The sequence below is a fragment of the Chaetodon trifascialis genome, chromosome 12, assembly GCF_039877785.1.
Source record: "Chaetodon trifascialis isolate fChaTrf1 chromosome 12, fChaTrf1.hap1, whole genome shotgun sequence".
In the NCBI taxonomy this organism is placed as follows: Eukaryota; Metazoa; Chordata; class Actinopteri; order Chaetodontiformes; family Chaetodontidae; genus Chaetodon; species Chaetodon trifascialis.
Genome location: NC_092067.1, coordinates 16643588 through 16664676, shown reverse-complemented (window position 1 = coordinate 16664676; position 21089 = coordinate 16643588). Strand labels below are relative to the sequence as shown.

The 21089-nt window shown below is 41.2% G+C and overlaps 4 protein-coding genes across 9 annotated transcripts in view; 2 read left to right on the top strand and 2 right to left on the bottom strand.

The window, feature by feature from the left end:
• Nucleotides 1–12992, bottom strand: part of dip2a (disco-interacting protein 2 homolog A) — an 81160-nt gene extending 68168 nt beyond the window's left edge. For all 5 annotated transcript variants that reach the window (XM_070975342.1, XM_070975344.1, XM_070975343.1 and 2 more), the window contains exon 1: nt 12450–12992. In XM_070975342.1, the coding sequence (XP_070831443.1) occupies nt 12450–12573 (124 nt within the window). In that variant the 5' untranslated portion in view covers nt 12574–12992. The remainder of the gene's footprint in view (nt 1–12449) is intronic.
• Nucleotides 1–21089, top strand: part of sacs2 (sacsin molecular chaperone 2) — a 199074-nt gene that overhangs the window by 89541 nt on the left and 88444 nt on the right. The gene's annotated exons all lie outside the window — the stretch shown is intronic.
• On the bottom strand, nt 14346–19917 carry LOC139339937 (CASP8 and FADD-like apoptosis regulator). Its single transcript, XM_070975401.1, has 10 exons — nt 19228–19917; nt 18799–19109; nt 18602–18707; nt 18308–18443; nt 17537–17583; nt 17377–17446; nt 17103–17149; nt 16920–16998; nt 15553–16057; nt 14346–15448 (listed from the first exon to the last, which is right to left on the bottom strand). The coding sequence occupies exons 2-10, from the start codon at nt 19086–19088 to the stop codon at nt 15319–15321; spliced, it is 1410 nt and encodes a 469-aa protein (XP_070831502.1). The 5' UTR covers nt 19089–19109; nt 19228–19917; the 3' UTR covers nt 14346–15318.
• LOC139339936 (hyccin 2-like) overlaps nt 20003–21089 on the top strand; it is a 39807-nt gene continuing 38720 nt past the window's right edge. The window contains exon 1 of one of the 2 annotated variants that reach the window (XM_070975399.1): nt 20003–20172. The gene's annotated coding sequence lies outside the window, so the exon portion shown is untranslated. The remainder of the gene's footprint in view (nt 20173–21089) is intronic. The other variant, XM_070975397.1, reaches the window with a different exon arrangement.

The following is a 21089-nucleotide window of genomic DNA, read 5'->3' as shown; positions in this document are numbered from 1 at the left end:
GGTACAAACAGATTAAAAACAAGTAATATGAGTAATTCGCGAATGTTGATTCCTCAAACATCTGACATACTCCAGCTGTTTCTCTGTAAGGGAAAATTTACATCCAGGTCTCCTTATTCCTCCCACTCCTTCCTTCCTCCCTCCCTTCCTGCCTTTTTTCCTCTCCTTCAGCTGACCCTCTGGACACAGACATGTAAATACAACTCTCTTTATAGATCTCACTTGGAAGGACTGACTACTGACTGTAACCTCAGAAAACCAGACCAAACTGCAAGACGGATTTGAAAGGCGTATCGTCTTTAAATAGAAACAGACTGGTTACTTCAGTCTCATTTTCAACAGCTTAGCTTGGTCAGCATGACATTCATTCAAATAATTCCCACAAATAAGAGTTAACCGCTTGTCTTAAAGTACACACAATGGAGAAAACAGAAAAATGAGAACCAGCAGGAATTTCCAGATGTAATGTAGGTGACATGTTCTCTGCTTTGACAGCAGTCCTTTGTTGTGTAAATCTGTAGTCTTACTGAGCTTCATCAAACATGGCATTTGTGCAGAAACTTATCCTCCTCTTCCTTCTCACCTCTCCCTGCATTAAATAAAGTCACTCGGTCATCATCAGAGTACTATGATTTAATGTCTTGGCTAAAAATAGGCCTGGCCTGACCAGGACAACATACAAAATTACATTCAGTTTGTCTCGTCAAATTAGATAACAAGGAGGGGGCGAGCAAGCAGCAGCTTTGTCATGGGTTATTGTAACGATTTTCAGGTCATATGGCTTACTCACACACACACACACACACACACACACACACACACACACAAATATGCCACACACATTTGCCAATTATGTTAAGAATGGGAGGCTGCAATAGTAAGCCCCGGGAGAGAGTTTGCACTCAATTGTGTGTGTGTCATCAGGGGCATGACACACTAGAAGAGGCTGCCAGCAGCTATCTGCCACTTGTTGGCATTTCAGACTCGACTGCTTCTCCCTCCTAACGACAGACAGGGTGGAGTCAGCAGGAACAGTGTATTTGGGCTTGCTGTAATTATTAGAGGAATGCAAAACAAGACATCTAAAATTCAACAACTGAGCTCCAACTGTCATCATGAGGCCAGTCGGACACACGGTACGGGACCACAGCCATGAACATCAACCACAGGCTGCAGAGGCCTGTGACCTCTATGCCAAGAATGTTATGAGTAAGAGCACTGAGACGTGACGTTTGCATGTGTGTGTGTTATATTAGATTACAGGTCATCTTGAAGTTGTATCCATGTCATTGTTCCTTCCCAAGCGCTTGGGATTCCACAAGTAACACCCTGTAAAACGGTTATTGAAAATCTCTAGGGTGTGTTGACAGGCAGCAAAATTGTGCTTCATGCAGTAACAAAAAGGCATGTTTCATCAAAGTTTTCAGAAGCCACATACTGCACATAGATCAGTACAGATTATCAAGGTTTATTAGTGTATGGCACTTGGAAGGGGGGTCATTTTGAATACTGGTCATCACCCACACCACATGGCCATGCCCAAACATGGACAATGAATATAAAAACTGGTTGCCATGATATGTGGGCTAATCTTAAAGTTAAATGCATAAAAAGGCAAGAAGCTTAGTTCAGAAAAGTTCTTCAGCTACAGTCAAGAGTAAAAAACTTCAACACCACACTCCTCTCTGAGCTCCTTATCAGTGAAAACATCTGGTGTGTTGGTGGTAGTGCCAGAGAAAACATCACAGCGATTACTTTAGGCTTTGAACGTACATAGTATGAGAGACCACATTCATACATCATTACTCAGGAATGGATAACTCCTTAGATAGTAAGGCCCACCTGCCTATAAAAAGGCCACTGAAAGCATGTCAAACTACCGAATAAAGGTATGTTTTAGTTTTCTTTTCACTGGTACAGAGGAATACAAAGAACACAAGGGAAAGAAGAAAGGCTGCTGGAATAACATTAGCAGCTAACACTGCACAGTAAAACCTGCAACTGTCCGATTAGTCCCATTAGTCCCATTCTTCAGAAGGGAGAAAAAAATGGTCAAAATTTTGAGATTCATTCATTGTACCTGGCCGTCACTTCATTATGTTGTTATGGCATGGCTGAGTTGCTTTGTGAGTTTAACAACAGTAACTGATATTCAATAATGTTCAATTACAATTTGTCGAATATGTACAGTTTAATTTTAGTTTATTACAAATTGGGTCTCCTGTTCGAGAGCTTGCCTTCTCTTCAAAATGAGCGTAAACAACCTGGGAGGTTATTTAAACCGAACACACGTTTCTTGCTCCATTTGACTTCATTTTAGTGATTTCACCATGTTTGCAGGTTTCAGATGGGAACTTGGTGAGTGCAAAGTTATTATTACCAATTGATATGATGGCGACAATTGCAAAAGTAAGACATAAACTGCAACAGACCAAAACTTATCCTTTAACTGCTTTGTCGACAACAAGCTAATATGTTTGATGTTTTAATGTTAATATTAGTCAGTTCAGTTGTATCTTCATATCCTACCTCTATGCTACTGGCTCAGCCTGGTTAGAAAGGGTGCATTTTTACTCCTTTCATCCAGGATGCTTCAAATATATGCGCATTAGCTTTTAAATGCAGCACCAGGAGCTGACTGAGAAAAGAACCCGTCTCATAACAAAAAAGCTTGGATGTTTATCCCGCTGATTTACAACTTGACGTCTTACAGACGTTAGTTGTTAATTGTTAAATGTTGAAAGAGACTCCACAGTTTGTCAGTTATGCCTTGGGATATTTTAATGCAGTCCTGACTTGCCCCTGCTTTGCATGCCGTCCCTTTTTTCTTTAGCGGTACACACTGAATAACACACTGGGAAAAGTCTCTGGAGAGCAACAGCTGCAGAGCTCACCTAAAACTGTCTGCCTGCTCGGAGCACACACGCTGAAAACACATTTTCTGGAATGAGTTAGGTTCTATATCTAAAAAGCCCTGGATTTAGCCCCACAATAAAAAACTCAGTTGTATTTTATTCCTTCCCTCCCATGTTCTACTGGGACACCTAAGGGAATGAGGTATACCAGACCGGGGCAACTTGGCCTTGTTCTTTTCAAAGGGCTGGGACAAACTGCTATGCTATGTGTCTGGTTGTTGTGTGTAGTCTTGCCCTCCAGCAGAAGTGGGGATTTGGAAAACCCTCTCCTCATGGTTAAGTTGATAGGTCACGGCACATTCCAGACATTTTCTGTCTGTTTGTTTTCCACTAGGAAGGCTCACAATGCAGCCTGCTGCTGCTACAAAGGGCTGTTTGTCTTTGATGTGCACATCACACCTGAGTAGGCCTTGACACTGACTGAACCAACAAAAAATGCACTTAAGAAAACTTTTTCTCATGACGTTACACTATCATTAGAGCAAAGTAATTGGGCATCACTCTTGGCAGCAAAGAGACGCATAATCTAAAGGGCAAAAAGATGACCCCATCTAATGTAAGTACAGCAGCAACACCATACTAGTTTTTCTATACTGTTAATCACCTGGGTTTCTAAAATCCTTGCCCTTTGTAGTGCTTTCTTCCTGCTTTCATTGAGGGTTGCTTGTTGACCAGCTGCTGATAGAGGTAAGTTCATACTTCTCACAGCCCTGTCATGCTGTGTAAGCTGACCTCTGCTAGCTCCTGGCCAGAGAAGGTCAAAAGAAGCTAATAGGTGCTGATGGCACTGACTCTGCACTGATCATTGCACCACCTCTCTGGAATTAATTCTCATCACATATTCCAATTAAACACTGCAAACTCCACTCATTGCCAGCTTATTTAAGTGGGATTCCAAGCAGTATCATAATCAACACTGTCTGGCAAGATACAGCAGATGACTTTTTAGACAATCAGATGCTTCCATGATGCCCCTTCAGGTATTTTCACATTTGCAGCTTTTATTATCAACTCGATTGGTTTAGCAAATTAAGTCCAAAACAGTTAGAGAAACTTAATGATCCCAGAGGTTGTAATATCATCACTCACGTTATTTTGTTTACATGTGCAGAACAATCACAAAGTGTTCAGGAGATGATGGCTGAAGGTACTGGGAGGCAACACTGCTGGTGCAGGGTCACCAGCAGGGTGTGACCAGTGTCACAGCTGAACACAAGCCACTGCAGTCAAAGCAATGTATTCCAGTAATGCTACAGAATGAATGGGTGAAATGTTTCGGCAATGCACACGGAAATGAAATGTTAAACAAGAAAAACTGAGATCAAGTAATAAAGAAAGCAAAAGAGAGATTCTGTCTATTAATGAATTTTTACCTTGGCCTCTGAAAAACTTTTAAGAGTATAAAGGCTCTCTGCACACCTCAGCAAACTTAGCCCTGCACCCCCTCCCCCTTTATCTTCGGCAAGTAATTCACTCTTAAAACACAGCAGTACAAATGTTGTGAACAAACTGCACTTATGTAAGAAACATGAACAATAGAAAATATGCTCTTAGAGCCAATTCTTTATCTTTATCTTTTAGAGACAATTCAGCTCTTTGAAGAGGAGTCTGTATGTGTGTTTTACTGTGAGTGTGATTGGACCAGAGAGAGGCCAGATTGAGCCGTGGTGTTAGCTGGGGGGTAGTGGACCTGAGCCGCTATCCAACTCTCACGCTAAGCCTGTCTCCACCAGATGGGCACAGAGAGGGTGAGGGATCAAAAGATATACACACAGGTAGGCTAATGGGCAGCAAAGAATTAACACCAGAAAGCTGATGGAGGCAGAACAAAAGCCTTGCTGAGCAGAACAATGCGGTGCACAGAGCAGAGGGAATTTTGCAACGTGTCCTTGAAGTGGGGTATGTGGCTTGTTTGGTCAGCAGATCTCCCTGGCACTGGTGCCCGCTGCACTGGCCTGCTCCCCACTGCACGTGCCATCCCTCTAACTACAAGGACATACACAGTGCACCTGGCTCCCGCTATAATGAAGAAAATACTCTGAGTCTGAGGAGATACTTATTAAGTTGTGCAAAATGGTTCTCTCACCTTAATTTATTTCAAAACTGTCCCCAGTTGAGTGCTACCAGGCGCACCACCTGGCCAGCCACAGAGCTCAGTGGTGTCTCTGTGTCAGGATGGACAGGATGGTGGCCTGGCTGGAGTCTGGCACCATCTTTCCACTGTTGTGTTAGTAAAGGGCCAAGTCTCTGGTGGACTTGAAAAAGACCAACTTCCTTCCTCTATACAGTTACTCTGATTCAAAAGGTTAAGGAAATTCAATGGCAGGAGACCAGAACAGAACATAAAAATGCAGAGACCTACAGTATATCCAGTAGGAGTCAGTTTAGCTACCAGAAGCTCTCAATATGAGATATGGGTCCATGTGTGACCAGAGTGATGAAATGTACTACATGTCAATCATGCTTCACTGATACTAAATGTAAGATATCAATTCAATGGCACTTTTAGCTTTTGTTCTTACTTGCACAGCATATTGTAAAATGCTGCTGTCTGTCACACGCCATGGACTGCATGAGTGTGGCAGAATAATCACACTGAGCAGCGATTTCTGCCATCAGTTGTAACCACAGCAATAAAGTACTATACGCGATAAAACACTGCTGAAATAACACCAGTTAGTCAGTGAAACTTCATGGTTGAATCAGTTGAAAGAGAATGAAATGTCACATTTTTGGCATGCATGCAGAGAGGGGAAAAAACTTTTTGTATCTCCAGTTTCCAAGCAAACTTTAAAATCCTTCTTAGCCAAAAGCTCTCATAGCATTTCTAAAGGGATGTACAAAGTAGCTAGGAAACAATCATTACTGAAACAATGTTAGCACTCATTTTACAATATAAACATGTTACAAGGGAAAAATGATGAATGATAAATGCATCGAAAACAACTTAATTACTATTTTGCCAATCAACTGATCCTTAGAGTAACTTGTCAAATAAAACTATGGTAGCAAATATTTACTGCTTCTAAAATGAGAATCATTCTTTTCTCCTTTTCATAGAGCTGTTCCATGAAAACCTTTGGGTTTGTTGACAAGATTATTTTTTTCCACTAGTTAGATAATGGGTTAAAACAATAGACCAGTTGAAAACAATAATGATAATTCTGGTAGAATTCTTAGTCTGACTCACTTGAATAAACAAAGGACAAAAAGACATGTTTCTACATATTACAGTCACAGTGGCACTACTAAATATTCATGACTCTTATAAAGACAGAGACAGGATGTTGAAGAGTTTTGTAAAGAAAATAGGCAGGATCCACTTTAGTGGATCATACTTGGGCTAAAATGAAACACAGCTCTGTGGTTTGTACAGGCGGTCCTCATGAAATAAAATTTGATGTTTAAGTATTTTTATATGCTAGGCTTTCTGCTATACATCACCTATACACTAGTGTCTGGCCAAATAATGACAAGAAAGCAGTTTTGTAGGTATTCTTAATAGTATCGTAGAGTTTGTCATTTCCTGGAAAACAAGTTTTAGAAATGTTGATGACTCATGCCGCACTCAGGGGCGTATGCTAATTTTGCATCCAAAGAGACACTCTCTGAATCTTTATGACGCCGCCATGCATGTGCAAAGTGAGGGACAGAACCAGAGTGAGTGTTTCTGGGGGCTGGGAATCACAGATTACTTCACAAAAACACGACATTAGGAAGTACAAAAATACAACTTTCAACCCTTATTCCAAAAAAGTTGGCTAACTGTGGAAAACAAATAAAACAGAATGTAATCATTTGCAAACCAATGGTGTTCCTGAGCCCATGTAGTGATATCCTTTATACAATCATGCGTTCACAAAGTGGTGAACCTCGCTCCATCCTTGCATGTGAACAACTGAGACTTTCGAGGTAGCCCCTTTCATACCCAATCATGATACTATCACCTGTTACCAATGAACCTGTTTACCTGTGGAATGTTCCAAACAGGTGTTTTTGGAGTATTCCACATCTTTCCCAGTCTTTTGTTGCTCCTGTCCCAACCTGTTTGAAACATGTCTGCATCAAATTCAGAACAAGTACATATTTACAAATATTAATGAAGCTGATGAGGTCGAACATTAAAAGAGTTATAATAAATGGAAAGGGGCACCTGAAAAATCCTCCCAGAGACATGAGCAAGAAGCAAACAAACCAAACGAGCACACACTTCCATGCTCACAGACTTGCATATACAGGCAGAGGCATATGAGAGCAACACAAGAATCTGAAGCTCTACTCTGCTCTGAGGCACACCCTTGAAATATTTATGACCCTACACGTTCTATCATCATCTATGGCAGGGGCACTGCATAGCTGCCTCTTTATCTCCGAACTGGACTTTGCAGCGGCTACAGCAGCCAGCTAGCTCGCTCCAAGGCTCAAAATTCTTCTCATTTGGATCCTATTACAGAGCTAACCAGCAGCCATGTACAAAGGTCCTTCAGTAATCTCCCTAAATCCTACATGTTCTCAAAGCTCTTAATGTAGAATGTCATTCTACACTCATCAAAAGTTTGGTTTTACTTAACAATAGACTGAACTCACTGGGTGAGTCCAGTGGATGTTCTTCCTTCATGCGCTGGTGGTGGGAGTAAGTGACCACAGAGAGGAATGAGTCAGGACCAGTTCGCAGCCATTCCCTACACGGAGTGGTCGTTCCTTAACTAACTCACAGGGGCTTCCTGTACACTCATACTTTCCGAAAAGAGGTTTTATGAAACTAGCGGCAAGCAAAGCTGTCCACTAACCCCACCTAGTATGCAGGCGTATGACCTTGATTGTATAATAATAGGCCTATATAACACAGTATTGTAGGTTACTTCTGCTGGATGAAAATCATACCTTACCAAAAAAAAGATATTTTTAAGGCTTTTTAGGGATCTGGGGAAATCTGCCTTTGTATTGTATTTGTATTGGCTACAAAATGAGTGTATATGATAGTAGAAATTAAATGGATAATTAAATTTGTTTACATATTGTCGCAGTTCTGCAGAAGTCTCTCACAGTTGCTAACTTGCAAACATGATGAGCAGCAAAATGGATTTCTTTGTGGTCACACTACAGGTATTTCTTCATGCACTGGATGGCTTCATTACAGAGGTATTTCTTAATCTCTTTGGAAGTGCTTTTGGATGTTATCTATGAAATTGGAAGCAACTTACACATTAATTTTGTTTTTTGTGTTTATTTTCTCTGCCTGTACACACTTTGGTGTAATGCAGTCTTGCCCTTGCAGTTTAGCAACAAATTAAGAGCGTTTGTTTTGATGTACGGGATCTTCCTGCTAATGCAATTGCTGTAGGCACATCCGGTAAGAATAAGACTGGTAACTGGCTTCCCAGCCACACTTTAAGGCCCATGTAAACTTTCAGTCCATATGAAAAACTGATTCGGGGTTACTGTGGCCCATTACCAGTAACAAAACACACACTGCTGATCATTACACCATCAAATCTCCATCAGTGTCAAAGGCTGACAAGCATGTGCAAATTTAATCATCACCATCTCATTACTACAATTACCTCTTGACAGCAGTTTGCCTGACCGCCTCTTTAGGTCTACAGTGAATAAAGTCTCACCTTATCTGCGCGATTAGATAAGGTGAAAGTTTAATAATCTCCATGGGGAAATTGGGTCGTTGCAGCAGCTGACACTAGGATATTGATAAGACTGAGAACTGATGAAAACGGTGCTCAAACTGACCAGATGATCTGACTTATGATAAGTATCATTTTCATTATGCAGAAAATTTGCAAAACATAGTGGCCACATTTATGCTGCTGGATCTTCTTCCGAACACCTACAAACCCTACAACAACCATAAACAAGTCAGGCACCACGTAAGCTACCAAAAACCTGAAACACTCCTCTGTAAATGTTTGCTGAATGGGAGCAGGCAAAACATGCGCAATGACCAACCAGGGCTTTGGCAGTTTCCCAGCAAACACCAGCACTGGACTAAAAATGACTTTGTAATCAGAGGGTTTACAGAGCAAACAAAGGAGGAGGGAAGAAAACCAGGGAATGATAGAGTGAGCCTATGAATTACTCAGCAGAGTCGTCTCTCCCTCTTTCCTCCCTGCAGGAGATAATGGGGATCATCCGTCTTCTTGCCCTCCTTTATGCCCTGTCTTTTGGCCAATCATCAGCATCCAGGTCAGCCCTTTACAATAACTATGATGTGTAGAAGTTGATAGGCGGAGATTTCTGTCTACCAGCATTGTTGGGAGAAGCCACAGCGACCTGTCTCACAAAGCAGAATCACCAAGCTGGCCAGACTACACTGATTTAAAGCTCTAAAAATACATTTTCTCAATCAACTTCTTATGATGAGTGGCGGAGTCCTCCACAAATACACACCTAAAAGTTGGAACAGTTTTCGTTAAGTAACATTTCTGAGAGTCTTCTGTGTTAGTGCTTCTGTCTATAGCTTTTCTCAGTGGTTTAAAGTGGGAGGGGCTTAGATTTTGTTTCTTTAATCCATACAAAAACAAAGCGTCATCTAAATTATGCATATTTCCCATAACATCTCCATAAATCATTCCTAAAGATGTTTTTCCTACTTTTGTGTTGCTTATTTAGTTATGTATATTTAATGTTATGGAGGAATGAAGAAGATTCAAAGCCAAATTTTCATGGGGCTTTAAACCTAGAAAAGCTATTTTACTTACTATAAGTCCATTTTCCACATTTAAAGCAATTCCAGGTTGAAGTCAGTGAAGGTATCCACATTATTTAGTAACCCTGCTATACGAAACACCCCCAGGTCCACACAGTAAAGCGTTTTCAAATTATTTACTACATAGACACACTGAATAACAAAGAACTGTGACAAGGTGCAAACAAAAATAACAATTGCACAAAGACTGTAGGACTGCAGAGTGAACAAATCATTTCAGGATAGATGTTCACTAAGAAATAGATAATTTGTAGATAAATGCATCTCTAGAGGAAACACTATTTATTATCCACAACAAGAGTGCACAGATTGTTTATTTCACACATCAGCAGGCCTAAGATGCTGATGCTGGAATATTATCTAGCTGAGCAGTTGGATTGTCTCAAACTCATGTTATTCCAATGGCGACTGCTGCTAAACTGCTTAAGAAAACATACATGACACATCTATTCAACTTCATGAATAATACAGTGTTCCTGCACATTCAACACACGCCCACTGGCACACTCATGCATGCTAAAAGCCAGCGACACATCTCTCAGTGGGACTTGCCTGACTTTAAATCCCCATGAGAAGAGCTCATTGAGAAGGACAGAAAACCTGCAGGATTCTCAGGCTCTCATCTCCTTCCAATAAAACAAGTCGTCTATTCTATCCTGAGACAGGATGCAACAGCGAGGCAACCGAAGGGCATCATCGTGAGGTGAAGAGTTCACAGCAGCGTACAGGAATAGGATTTGAGAGTGGGGAAAAAAAGAGGTTGATTAGGGAAAATAGAGGAAAAACAGAGGAGGTGTGGAGTCATAAAGAGAGTCGGTGAAAGGGAGAGATGGTGGGCAAGACACAACAGAGCATTTAGTAAAAGAAAACCCAGAAAGAGAAGCAGAAGGCAACAAAGTCAGGGAGATCCTGCTATCAGAGCTCCAACATGGCAGGATGTGACATGTGGAGAGCAGGAAGAGGAAACTGGACAGATATAGATTAATTTGGGAGCTGCTTCTGAAAACATGTCTATCCCATTAGGGGCCTCAGTGGTAGCTGATGTGCTTATCAAAGCGTACACCTTTGGTATATTCCTAAACCTAGTATGGTGCTGCTGCATACAGCTAACATGGAGAAAGAAAAGACTTTTAATTTAACTACAGGTCAGTGGGTTTTCTATTAGTACAAGTTCTAGGACAACACTTACTGCCTTGTAGAGTTTCTCCAGAGTTGGCAAGAAACAGGGTTAGACCCTGGGGTCAAATCCAAAATCTAATCAGGTTTAATGTAGGTCATTAATTAATATGACTTTACCAGAGCTCAGCTAATTTTTCCACATGAGAACAGCTCAAATAAAAGGAGCACATTCAAACAATGAGTCTCATTGAACTAACAAAAAACAAAAGAAAAGCTCTGTGAAAAACAAGCACCCTCTTATTTAGTGCACTGAAAGTCTGCATTTAAGGATTTCAAGTCAACAGGAGGATGAGCTCAGCTTTATTTACTCTACAGTGCTGAGGGACTACAGTTAAATGTTAAGTTCTTCTAGGCCCAAATATGCAGAAAAAAAGAGCTTTTGGACAAACCATGCAGGTTTCAGATGACAGGTGGCACAACTATTGGCAATTTCACGTTTTATCTTCATGCAGAGCTCCAGAGAGGCTGAACTCTGCTGACGTGTTTACATGTTAACATTTTACTAATCTCAGACACAGGAATGTTGCATTAAGTATTTTGTCCTTTAGGGCAAACACCAAGGCATGTGATTAGGCAGTATAATAAATCATATCAGTAAACACTGTTTTCATATTGTACAGGACTTTGTACAGGTATGTGATGTCTTTGGATTTCTACCAGTAGATAGGTGCAATAGTTAAGAGATTTGTTTTATTCTGTTTGTTTATTCTGTGAGTCTTATCAACCAACAAAACATCTGATTCTGACAAAAAAAGAAAACACAGATGAAATCAGATGAAATGTTTAATGTTCATAACCCAAAGAATTCAAATTTAATATACTTTAGAAGGATAGGACCTGACTTGATGTTTGGAAAACTGGATTTGAATACTTTCCATAGACCTGCAGATGCAAGATGTTCAAACGCCTTCTTGGTGCTAAAGTTTAAGAAAGTACAAGTCGAGGTGCAACAATATCAGCAAAATCACTGGAAAAACTTTCATAACGTGTTCACATAAAAACCTTTGTTGCCTTTGCTGCGCAATGTAAGGACACTCTTCACTGGTTCAACTTTCCTGATTCTGATAGTTTCATTGTTCCGAGTCAGACAAATTTACAGGCTTCCGGTCAGGATCATAATGGTATTGGTTCTTAATTTTACCTTTTAATAAACTTCAAGAAGGTGCAGACCCTCTGGTTATGTGAAAAACAGGGCCACATAACAGCAGCATGGGTGTGTCAGCTCAGCTGTTAACGCTGGGGCAGATAGCCATCTGATCAAATATGGGATCTGGAGTTTGAACGTGTGATATCTAAATAGTCAGGACAACAGCAATAGCTTGTCTTCAGTAGGATTACAACAAAACATCGCAAACCAGTGTGGTTCAGTTTAGGAACTGCCTGCGCCGCAGTAGTGAACAGTCATGAGCAGAAAACTACAGCAGAAGTTCAGTTTTGGGAATGACTGATAGTCGCACGGGGGCTTCGCTAATGTTGGCATGTTTTCAAACATGAACCACAACACCAAAACAAAGGGCGGTGGTTTGTGAGACCTGTCATGTACGTGAATTATGCTTAAAGCGATCCTCCGTGAAATAACAGCGTGCCTTGGCCTCACGGTGCGGTACCTCGTTTACATGTTGTTGTCAACTTACCTTCAGAGAGCTCCAGCTCCAGCTCCGCCAGCTTCTCCCGGACCTCCGCCGGCAGGGTCATAGCGACAGCCGGCGTTGGCTCCAACATCATCGTTAGCAACCCGGTTGAGGTCCTCTCAGCCATGGTGGTCCAGTACGAAGCAAGAATAGGTCCACTGAGTCGCAGGTGAGAAGGACAATGTGACCAGAAATGAGAAAAATGAGCCCGTCCTCACTTGGTGTCGGCTAAGGAGGGCAAACAGGGTGTTGGTGCTTCTCCCGTCTCGCTGCAACGTCGTACAGATGTGTGAGAAATCTCTCCAACCGTCATGACACGGCTAGCTGTGAGGCTAGCAGACACACCTGGCTGTGTGTTTCCATGTAGCGTGGAAGGGCAGGGTCCTGTCAGTGTCTCCGTGCCCGCTGTCTGTCCCTCGGCACTAACGGTGTCCCGACTGTCCGCGGCTGCTTCACTTCAACTGTGGAGGGAACTCATTCAACTCCTCGCTCGCTTCCCACGGCGCAGTCGCCATTGCATCATAGCAACAGCAGCCCTGACCGCGCGCGCCCACGAGGCCTACTCCTGTGTTTGTGTGCGTGCTCGCGCTGACTCCTGATGATGTTCCTCATAAAACTTGCCTGCCTCCTACTGTTACAAGCACAGTGCTGCGTGGCACTCAAGCACACGCATCGACTGGGGAGATTTTACTGCACCACTGGAAGTTTCAGGTGTTTTTTGCAATGGGGTAATTTGATGGATGTCACCGAAAAACAATAACAGATTTTTAATTTACTGGCTGATGAATTAGATGTCACTATTTTTTGAGAAGTATGTTTTGTATTGTAAGGATATAACTGAATTATAAGCCAGCTAATGGTGCTCTTTTTTTGGTTCACTGGTTTGCTATTAAATTAAATGTCACTGTTATCCCAAACAACGTTTTTTATTATAAGAAAACAATCGAATAATTAACCAGCTAATGGGTAATGGGCAAGATTGTACACCTGATAGCATTCAAAACTCCCTGTAAATATGCTATATTTTCAACTGGAAATGACAAACTCTTGAAATAGCTTAAATAGGAACACTGAAAGAAATAGAAATAGCTGTTACAAGGGAAGTGCTGAAAGGAGTTGAAGTGTAAATACTGAATTAAACTATTTAACTGTTATTAATAGATGAAGCTGAAGTGTCAGTTGACACAAAAGTCCTGAAAGCAGCTGAAATACCAGACAAAGAATACATGATAACTTGAGCAGTAAATGTCAGTTGAAGCGGGAGCCCCGAAAGAAATAAGTGTTAGTTCAAGATGATAAACTGATAAACTGTCAGTTGAAGTGTTGGCTTTGAGCATGTAAGATCAACGTTAACAGCACAGTTCACACAAGTGCTTTACAAACACTTTCACTTTCACTGGAATGCCAAACAGACATATTACCTAATTATTTCCGCAAGATGTAAGTGTTTGGCATGAAATGACTTATTAGAAAAATATGTAAAGTCACTACTGAACTCAACACAGTGCCATAAAAATATTCCATTAATGTAGCAATTAGGTCCCAAATTCTTGAAAGTGAATTCAGGTATCAAAGAATGGGAATAATTGTATGACATGCAGGGTGGTGGGTGAGTGGGACAGATAATGGTCATCAATTCAGCAGTAGTTTGGTTGGTTGGGGTCTGGGTGGACACCCCAGCTGCAAGTAATCTGCACTTCAAGATCAAGAAACCGAGAGGAGACAGTGGAGATGAGGTGGAAGAGGGTTGCAGAGAGCAAAGCCCAAAATGGGAGCAGATCCTGTCAAAGCCTACAACTACGACTAAAGGCTGGGAAGAGTCAATGTGGTCCTGCCTCCTGAACTCCAAGTAGCGCTGGTGTCGGACGTCACGTGACCTACATCATCAAAATGGTCATTAAATTTCAATCGTTGTTCTTTAATTATACTGTAATGTAGCAAACAAAAATATTAGTACAATTTAGCACTGTTTAAATTTCAAGAAAAAAGCCAACAAAATATATAACAGGGGTAATAAGTAAGTTAAGTTTTATCACTGACATACTGAACGCAATAAAAGTATACATATTGAAGTGCCTCAGGAATTTGTTCCTTCTATTTTCCTCACCTGTATTATAATTACACTTAAATATGCAATCATGCTGGAAGCCTACAAAGTTGTGTACATATAACAGAATATCTTCTTACATTGAGAACTAACAGATACAGTATATGTTAACATCAAAGAACTCATACTGTATCTTTTCTAAAACAAGTTCCGGAATGATTTACAAAAAGACAAAACCCAGAAAACAGATAAATCAGAGTAAAAATAAAAGAAATATAAAAAAGACAAATGCAGCAGAAGTTCTGAGAGACATCATTGTACAATATAGACAGAGAGACAGACAGATAGATATAGATGTAGTGTTTACTTCATGGGCTACTCATAACTGTTTTAGCTGCACTGTACGAGGCAAGAAAACAGCTATTCACATTTATACTTCAAAATAAGTTGTGTTGTTTCTGTGTTGTGTTGTTGTTGTTGTTGTTGTCTGGGTGTCTGAGTTGGTAAGTGGGGTCTTACTGTTCCCATTACTTTTTAGTCATGCATGCACATTTGGTCGTCTGTTATAAAAGTACCAAAACATATATGTAAAACAACCCTGCTGAGTGAGTATTTTCAAACATTTAATAAATAGACTTTAAAACATGCACTGAAATAAGTTTTCCTTCATCGGTAAAAAGATGTGCAAGTGTTCTGAGTTAATGCAACCAGTAGGTGTCACTGCATACACAGTAAAAAAAGGTTCTTCTGCGGCAAGGAATACACTGTATTATATTAAGGGTATGGGACAGTAAGGGTTTGGTGAAAGTGATGGTGATAAATCCTCTATTGTAAGTACAGATCTTTCCGCAGGGTATGTTTCAGTTCGATGAGGTACTCTGATCCCGGATTCCTCTTGTTATGTTCAAAAATGGCCCCATTCACTTCGGTATGAACATCAACAAGATGTGTTTTCCTGTCAGAGCAAAAACAACAGTTTAGTTTATGGCTTCCGCATCTTATTTGGAAACTGTCTGATGCTCAACAGGAGCTGATTTGCTGTTAAGTGTTTGCCTGTACCTCTTCTGGCCTCTTTGTAAGGCGTCTGTCAGAGCCTTCAGGTAAATGGAGCGATGGTGTCCTTGCTCCAGTTGACGTTCATCTGTCCAGCAGTGACTCCAGAACACATCTGCATCTGTGGGGATTAAATCATATCTGGGCAGGCCATCACACCCATCTGTCTCCAGGTCCTCATCCCGGTGGTCTATCCTGGCACAGGGCTGAAACTCGCCGATGCTGTATCTCTGGATGAAGAAGAGTTTGGGCTTGCCAGCCAGCATCGGGCATACATCGGCAGTGAACAGACCTCGGACATTGTCTAAATGCAGACCTATGCTGTACGGGTCTGTACCCAGGAGACGGTTTGTCGCGCCTCGGCTAATGATGCAACAGACAAAGCCGTCACCTTCAAGGTTCTCTCTCTGTCTGAAGATCCCTCTGAGAGCTGCTAAAATGTCATCCACGCTCAGCCACTTGTAGATGACCACATTGAAGTGAAGGGCCTTGAATGTCTGTTCCAACATGTCTGAGTGAGTCAGGAAAGATGAGAGCAGAAGTTGAGTTTTATGCTGATTATAAGTCACTAAAAAGGCAAATGAAAAAACACCATCAGGCTGCTACCAATGAGGACGTCTTAAGTCACAACAGTGTAATACACAAGTAGTTGCAGAAACATTGTTTTGTAACTAAAGGTGTGTAGGTTTACTGAAGTTCTAGACTGCACTTGCACTTTACTTGAACATTGTTATTTTCTGCTGCTTTATACTTCTATTTAACTGCATTTCAGAGGCAAACATTGTACTTTTTACACCACTACATCTATCTGACAGCTACAGTATACTTACTAACCTCTTGTCAGTTGAATATTTTACATAAAAACAGATGTGATAAAGTTACAGCACTGTTAAAAATTAATTTAGTGGTTCCCATCAGTTTGCTTGTGACCCCTTACAAAAACACAGTCTGACTCATGTCTGTGGGTTGTTTGTACTTTCACCACAAAGACATCTCACATAGTTCACATAGTTTAACTGTTAATAACTGTTCGTTGTCAGATCAAACAAAAAACAAAACTAAAAGTATGAACAATGAAAACAAATTTGTGATGCACAACCTTGTTTTTTCTTTCCTCTGCCATTAATTATCTCATGTCTCATAGAGTAGTACATAAAGTAGTTAAAACTAGCTCCATCTTGGCCAGCTACAACAATAAAATACTGCTTACACATTGATGCATGCAAAAATCTATTATATAATATAACAATATACCAGTCAAGGGCCATTTTTCTGCTGACTTGTACACTGTGGTATTTTATGTCTACTTTAGTAATGGATTTGAATCCCTCTGCTATTACTGGACAATAGGTACAAAGTGTTATGTGTCTCACCTCCATCATTACCCACGCAGTCTATGATAACGCAAGTTCCTCTGGGATTAGTGTTAAACTTGTACAAGTCTAGATGACTCTGTAATGAAAAGGAACAAACAAAGCAGTTCCGTTAATGCACTTTACTGATTAGACACAACTCAAACATGTAAAAAACAACTGTCCAAATAGTGAAAACTTTACCTGACAGCTCTGCTCTCTGTACACAGACACTGGTATCTTTTCTGACGCTGATGATGAGCAAGACAGCATTATGAATATTAAAGCAATAGACAATAAGTGGCCTGGGGCTTTCCACCTGTTTTTACTGGGTAGCTAAAAAGCCCCATGTGACATAATATTTGCCTGTACTTGTTCCATTTTTCACTTACAGCACATCTGGCAAACATATCTTTGAATAATAATAGTAGTAGTAATAATAGTGCTAGTAATGATAATAATACGTCGTCTGTCTTACCACTGTGATGGGGCTCTGCTTGTCTTGCTTGCTGTTGTGGATGAGAACTATTTGGAGGGAGGAATGGACGCTAAGGAGAAGATGTTTTTCAGAAGTATTAGTGTCATGAGAGAGTAAATAAATACAGTAAATGTTAACTTTGGGACTCTGTAATACTCACAGGAGCTCTGCACCTCTGCTTTTGGGATGAATGTTTAGATGTTGCAACTGTGAAGAAATAAAAGACTATTTAAAACACTGTAGTTTCAGGGTATTTTTTTTAACATATGCTTTGGGATCACTGTACATGTGTAGCTACTTCTTCAAAAAACACAATCGGGGAAATGAAAGAACAAGTTCACATTGCTTTGATTGTGGTTTTCTTTAGTGTTTAAAGTAAAATCAAACAATGAGCTTTGGAATTAGCATTTGGTTTAACAAATACATAGTACTGTATCAATATTTGTGTGTCAACCTCAGGTATCTTACATCACATCTGTAAACAGGACGTTATGCTGATATATGTTAAATGAAAGAGAAAATGACACATATTCTGTTTTATACTATCTTTAACACCTTAGTCTTGGAAAAAAAAAAAACATTAACTTCTTGTTGATATAACCTAAAATGAACTTTTTACGACACACTGAGTATCTGGACATTGCATGGTCAAAAGCGTCATATAGGTGGCTTTAATACTGAATGTCTGCTCTGTTTCACTTTTTTCTTTGATGCAGGAGCTATGTACAGCATGTGATGTGCTTCATTTCTAAAGTGTATTGTTATGCATGATGGACCCTTTCAGTTGTATTACACCCATGCAAGCACACACACACACATAAGTGCAGTCATTTTCAGTTCCCATTTTCAGAATTTTCCTGTCTAAAGAATACGTAACCACTTCATAGTTTACATACACTTTGTGGAACTCACTATTGAACTTGTGTCTCACCTGGCGTCTTGTAGGCCTTCACTTTTTTGGCTAGGTCGACCCTGCCAATGTTTAACAAACATTCCTCTAAAACGTCCACTCTTTCAGGTGAAACTATATCCAGCTTCTCAAGTTCAATCATTACATCCAGGAAGCTCTGTCACAGAAGAGAGAGGAGTAAGCTGGGGTTTTTTGTCCCGCCATAATGGAAGTTAAAAATGGCTAAATTTGAGTGACATCACACCAAAACTCCCCTCCCACACACACAGGAATGTGTAATTCAGTAAGTAAAAGCAAATTAAACTTTTAATTCACCTTTGCGTTTTCCATCTTCTCACGGGATAATGTGTTGCCAAACAAGAACGTCACACGGTGCAGATCTTCACTGTCCATATCTTCACTTATATTTGCCATCAATACTCTTTAGTAAGGACAAAAACATGATTACCTCGAGAACCACTAGTAGCTCGTCAACTTGGATTGTCAAAATATTTATGTCTCACACATCTTACCTGAATCTTGGCAGAACCTCCCTGTACGTCAGAGTCCTCTCCACCTCGTCCCTGCTGGTGTTACACACCTTCCTCAGGATATCAAACCGTCTCAACCGCAGCATCAGCTCCATCAGGAACAGGTGACCGCTCTCATCTCTCATCACTTTACGTTTCAGCATCTCCTTCATGCAAGCCACACTGTTGTCCGTGTCCAGGCTTTCACACAGGTAGAAGAGCCTCCTGCGTTCACTGCTGCTGAGAGCCTCTGCGATCTGATTAATGGCCTGAAGTTGGTCTGGAACAGCCATGGACTTTGGTAGGAGCGACAGCTGATGCCCACAAACAGGATCGGATCAAATACTGTGTTAGGTTTGAGTTTGAGTAAACTGTCGTGTAAGTTTAACAAGGAATGCGTCAGTGACTGAGAGGATTATTGAAATAACCTACCTTCCACCCCCGAGGTCTCAACAGAAGAAAAGAGGAATCTCCGAAACCACGTAGGAAAGATGACGCACGACTAAAATATTTCTGCTGCAGTAGCCCTTTCGTGTAAACCGAAGCGGAAAGCCCTTGAGACGACCATGATGAACAGCTGACAAATAGAGAAACTAGCGCTCTTGACGAGGATAGCTGCGTGATAATTACTATTTTTTTCCGAGTTTAGGAAAACTAGACAATAGGTCGTGAAACTGAAGTGAAAGTGAAAGTTGAGTGGCGGCAGCGCGCAATGATTAAGAAAAAAAAAAAAAAAAACTTAAAGGCACAATCAGAGGCAGCATATGATCTGGACCAAAATCCGTTTATTGATAGTTTATGCCAGATTAACAAAGCATACTTTTTGCCACTTCATCCCTTTAACACCAACATAATAATAGACCAACATGACAATAAAAAATAGACTCTTGTCTCGAAGTATTTACTTTAGACTGCTATTATTTTTCATATATTTTGATTATTTTCTTATTTCCCAAATAATCTGCGTTGCTTCAGGATATGTTACTGCTGTCAATATACACACACAGCATACATGCAATGAAATCGGTGAGTTCATGTTAATTCACCACTCCGGAACCTAGGTTAATGCACAAGTGCGCTCGAAGCATGGTGGTGAGTTTTCCGACAGCCTTGAAGGTATCACTGCTGCTCCCCCTGCAGGTCGCCTCAGCTTTCTGCTTACCAAAGCGCACTGAGTTCCGCTCAGCCTGGCCAATCGTGTCCCGCTGTGGTTCAGCACCATTGCAGTGTGGAGAGATCATACGGAGGTGCTGCTCGCTGAGAAAGGGACCATTTGGAGGAAAGATACTCGACCTGGGTGACCGCTCTGGGCAAACACCACCCTCATTTCCCCGGTACAGTCACCGTGTGACATTGCCATAACCACCTTTAGTCGCGGTGAGTATTTCATTACCTTTAGCTGACAAAACATTCAGAATTTTCCAGGTAGTCGCAGTCAAGGCTGCTTGTGACTTGGACCATCATCTGCACTGTTCATGTGGACGTAAACCCGCGGCGAGGAGGCTTCAGCATTAGCGCGCTGGCCAGTGCCGACACAAGCGGTAACTGTCTGTAGCTCGGGAGCACAGAGCAGATGCTTCGGCGTCGGAGCCAGGCAGTCAGCCGTTTCGGCCTGGTCACGACTGGTGAAAAACAAGGATGAGGATGTCCACCAGCTGCTGCCTACAACAGGCACGCTAACGGCATGCGAGCCGAGCTAAGGCAGCTAACGTTGACGTGCTGGTTCAAGCTGTCGTGGCAGCGCTGTAAAAGACGTTAGCTAGTTAGCAGTGAACTAACGTTAGAACTGCGTATAGCCATCCAGGTAACACGTCAGCTAGCAGCTCACAGTTTTTAAGGGAGCTTAAAACAGCGCGGAGGTTGTCACTTAATGTCAGGCACTGCATATTTCTTCCTGTAAGGTTTAGCTTCATCATTTTCACTGTGGCACTTAAAGTTGAGTTGTACAAAAAAAATGCTGCAGCTTGTTCGTTCGAAAATTGTTTTATTTTGAAAATCATGAGCGGAAGTGTGGGTTTTGCATCCTCGCAGGCTTGATTTGCAACTTTTAAGACGTGCTAAAAGCAGCACATCTAATGCGTCTTGTACCAAGGGTTGTGTCTGATTCCCTTCAGTCAGGCTGACTGTGTGAAAGGAGTTGCTGTAGGAAATCACTGACATGTGCAGCGGTTCAGTTTCAGTCTCTGAGTAACTTCTGCCACATTGTCAGCTGGGTTGAGTGGCAAATTAGTGACTAGTGTCTTTATTTCTCGCTCGTTAATAGTTATTCATTATTACATCATGTCTGTGAGTTT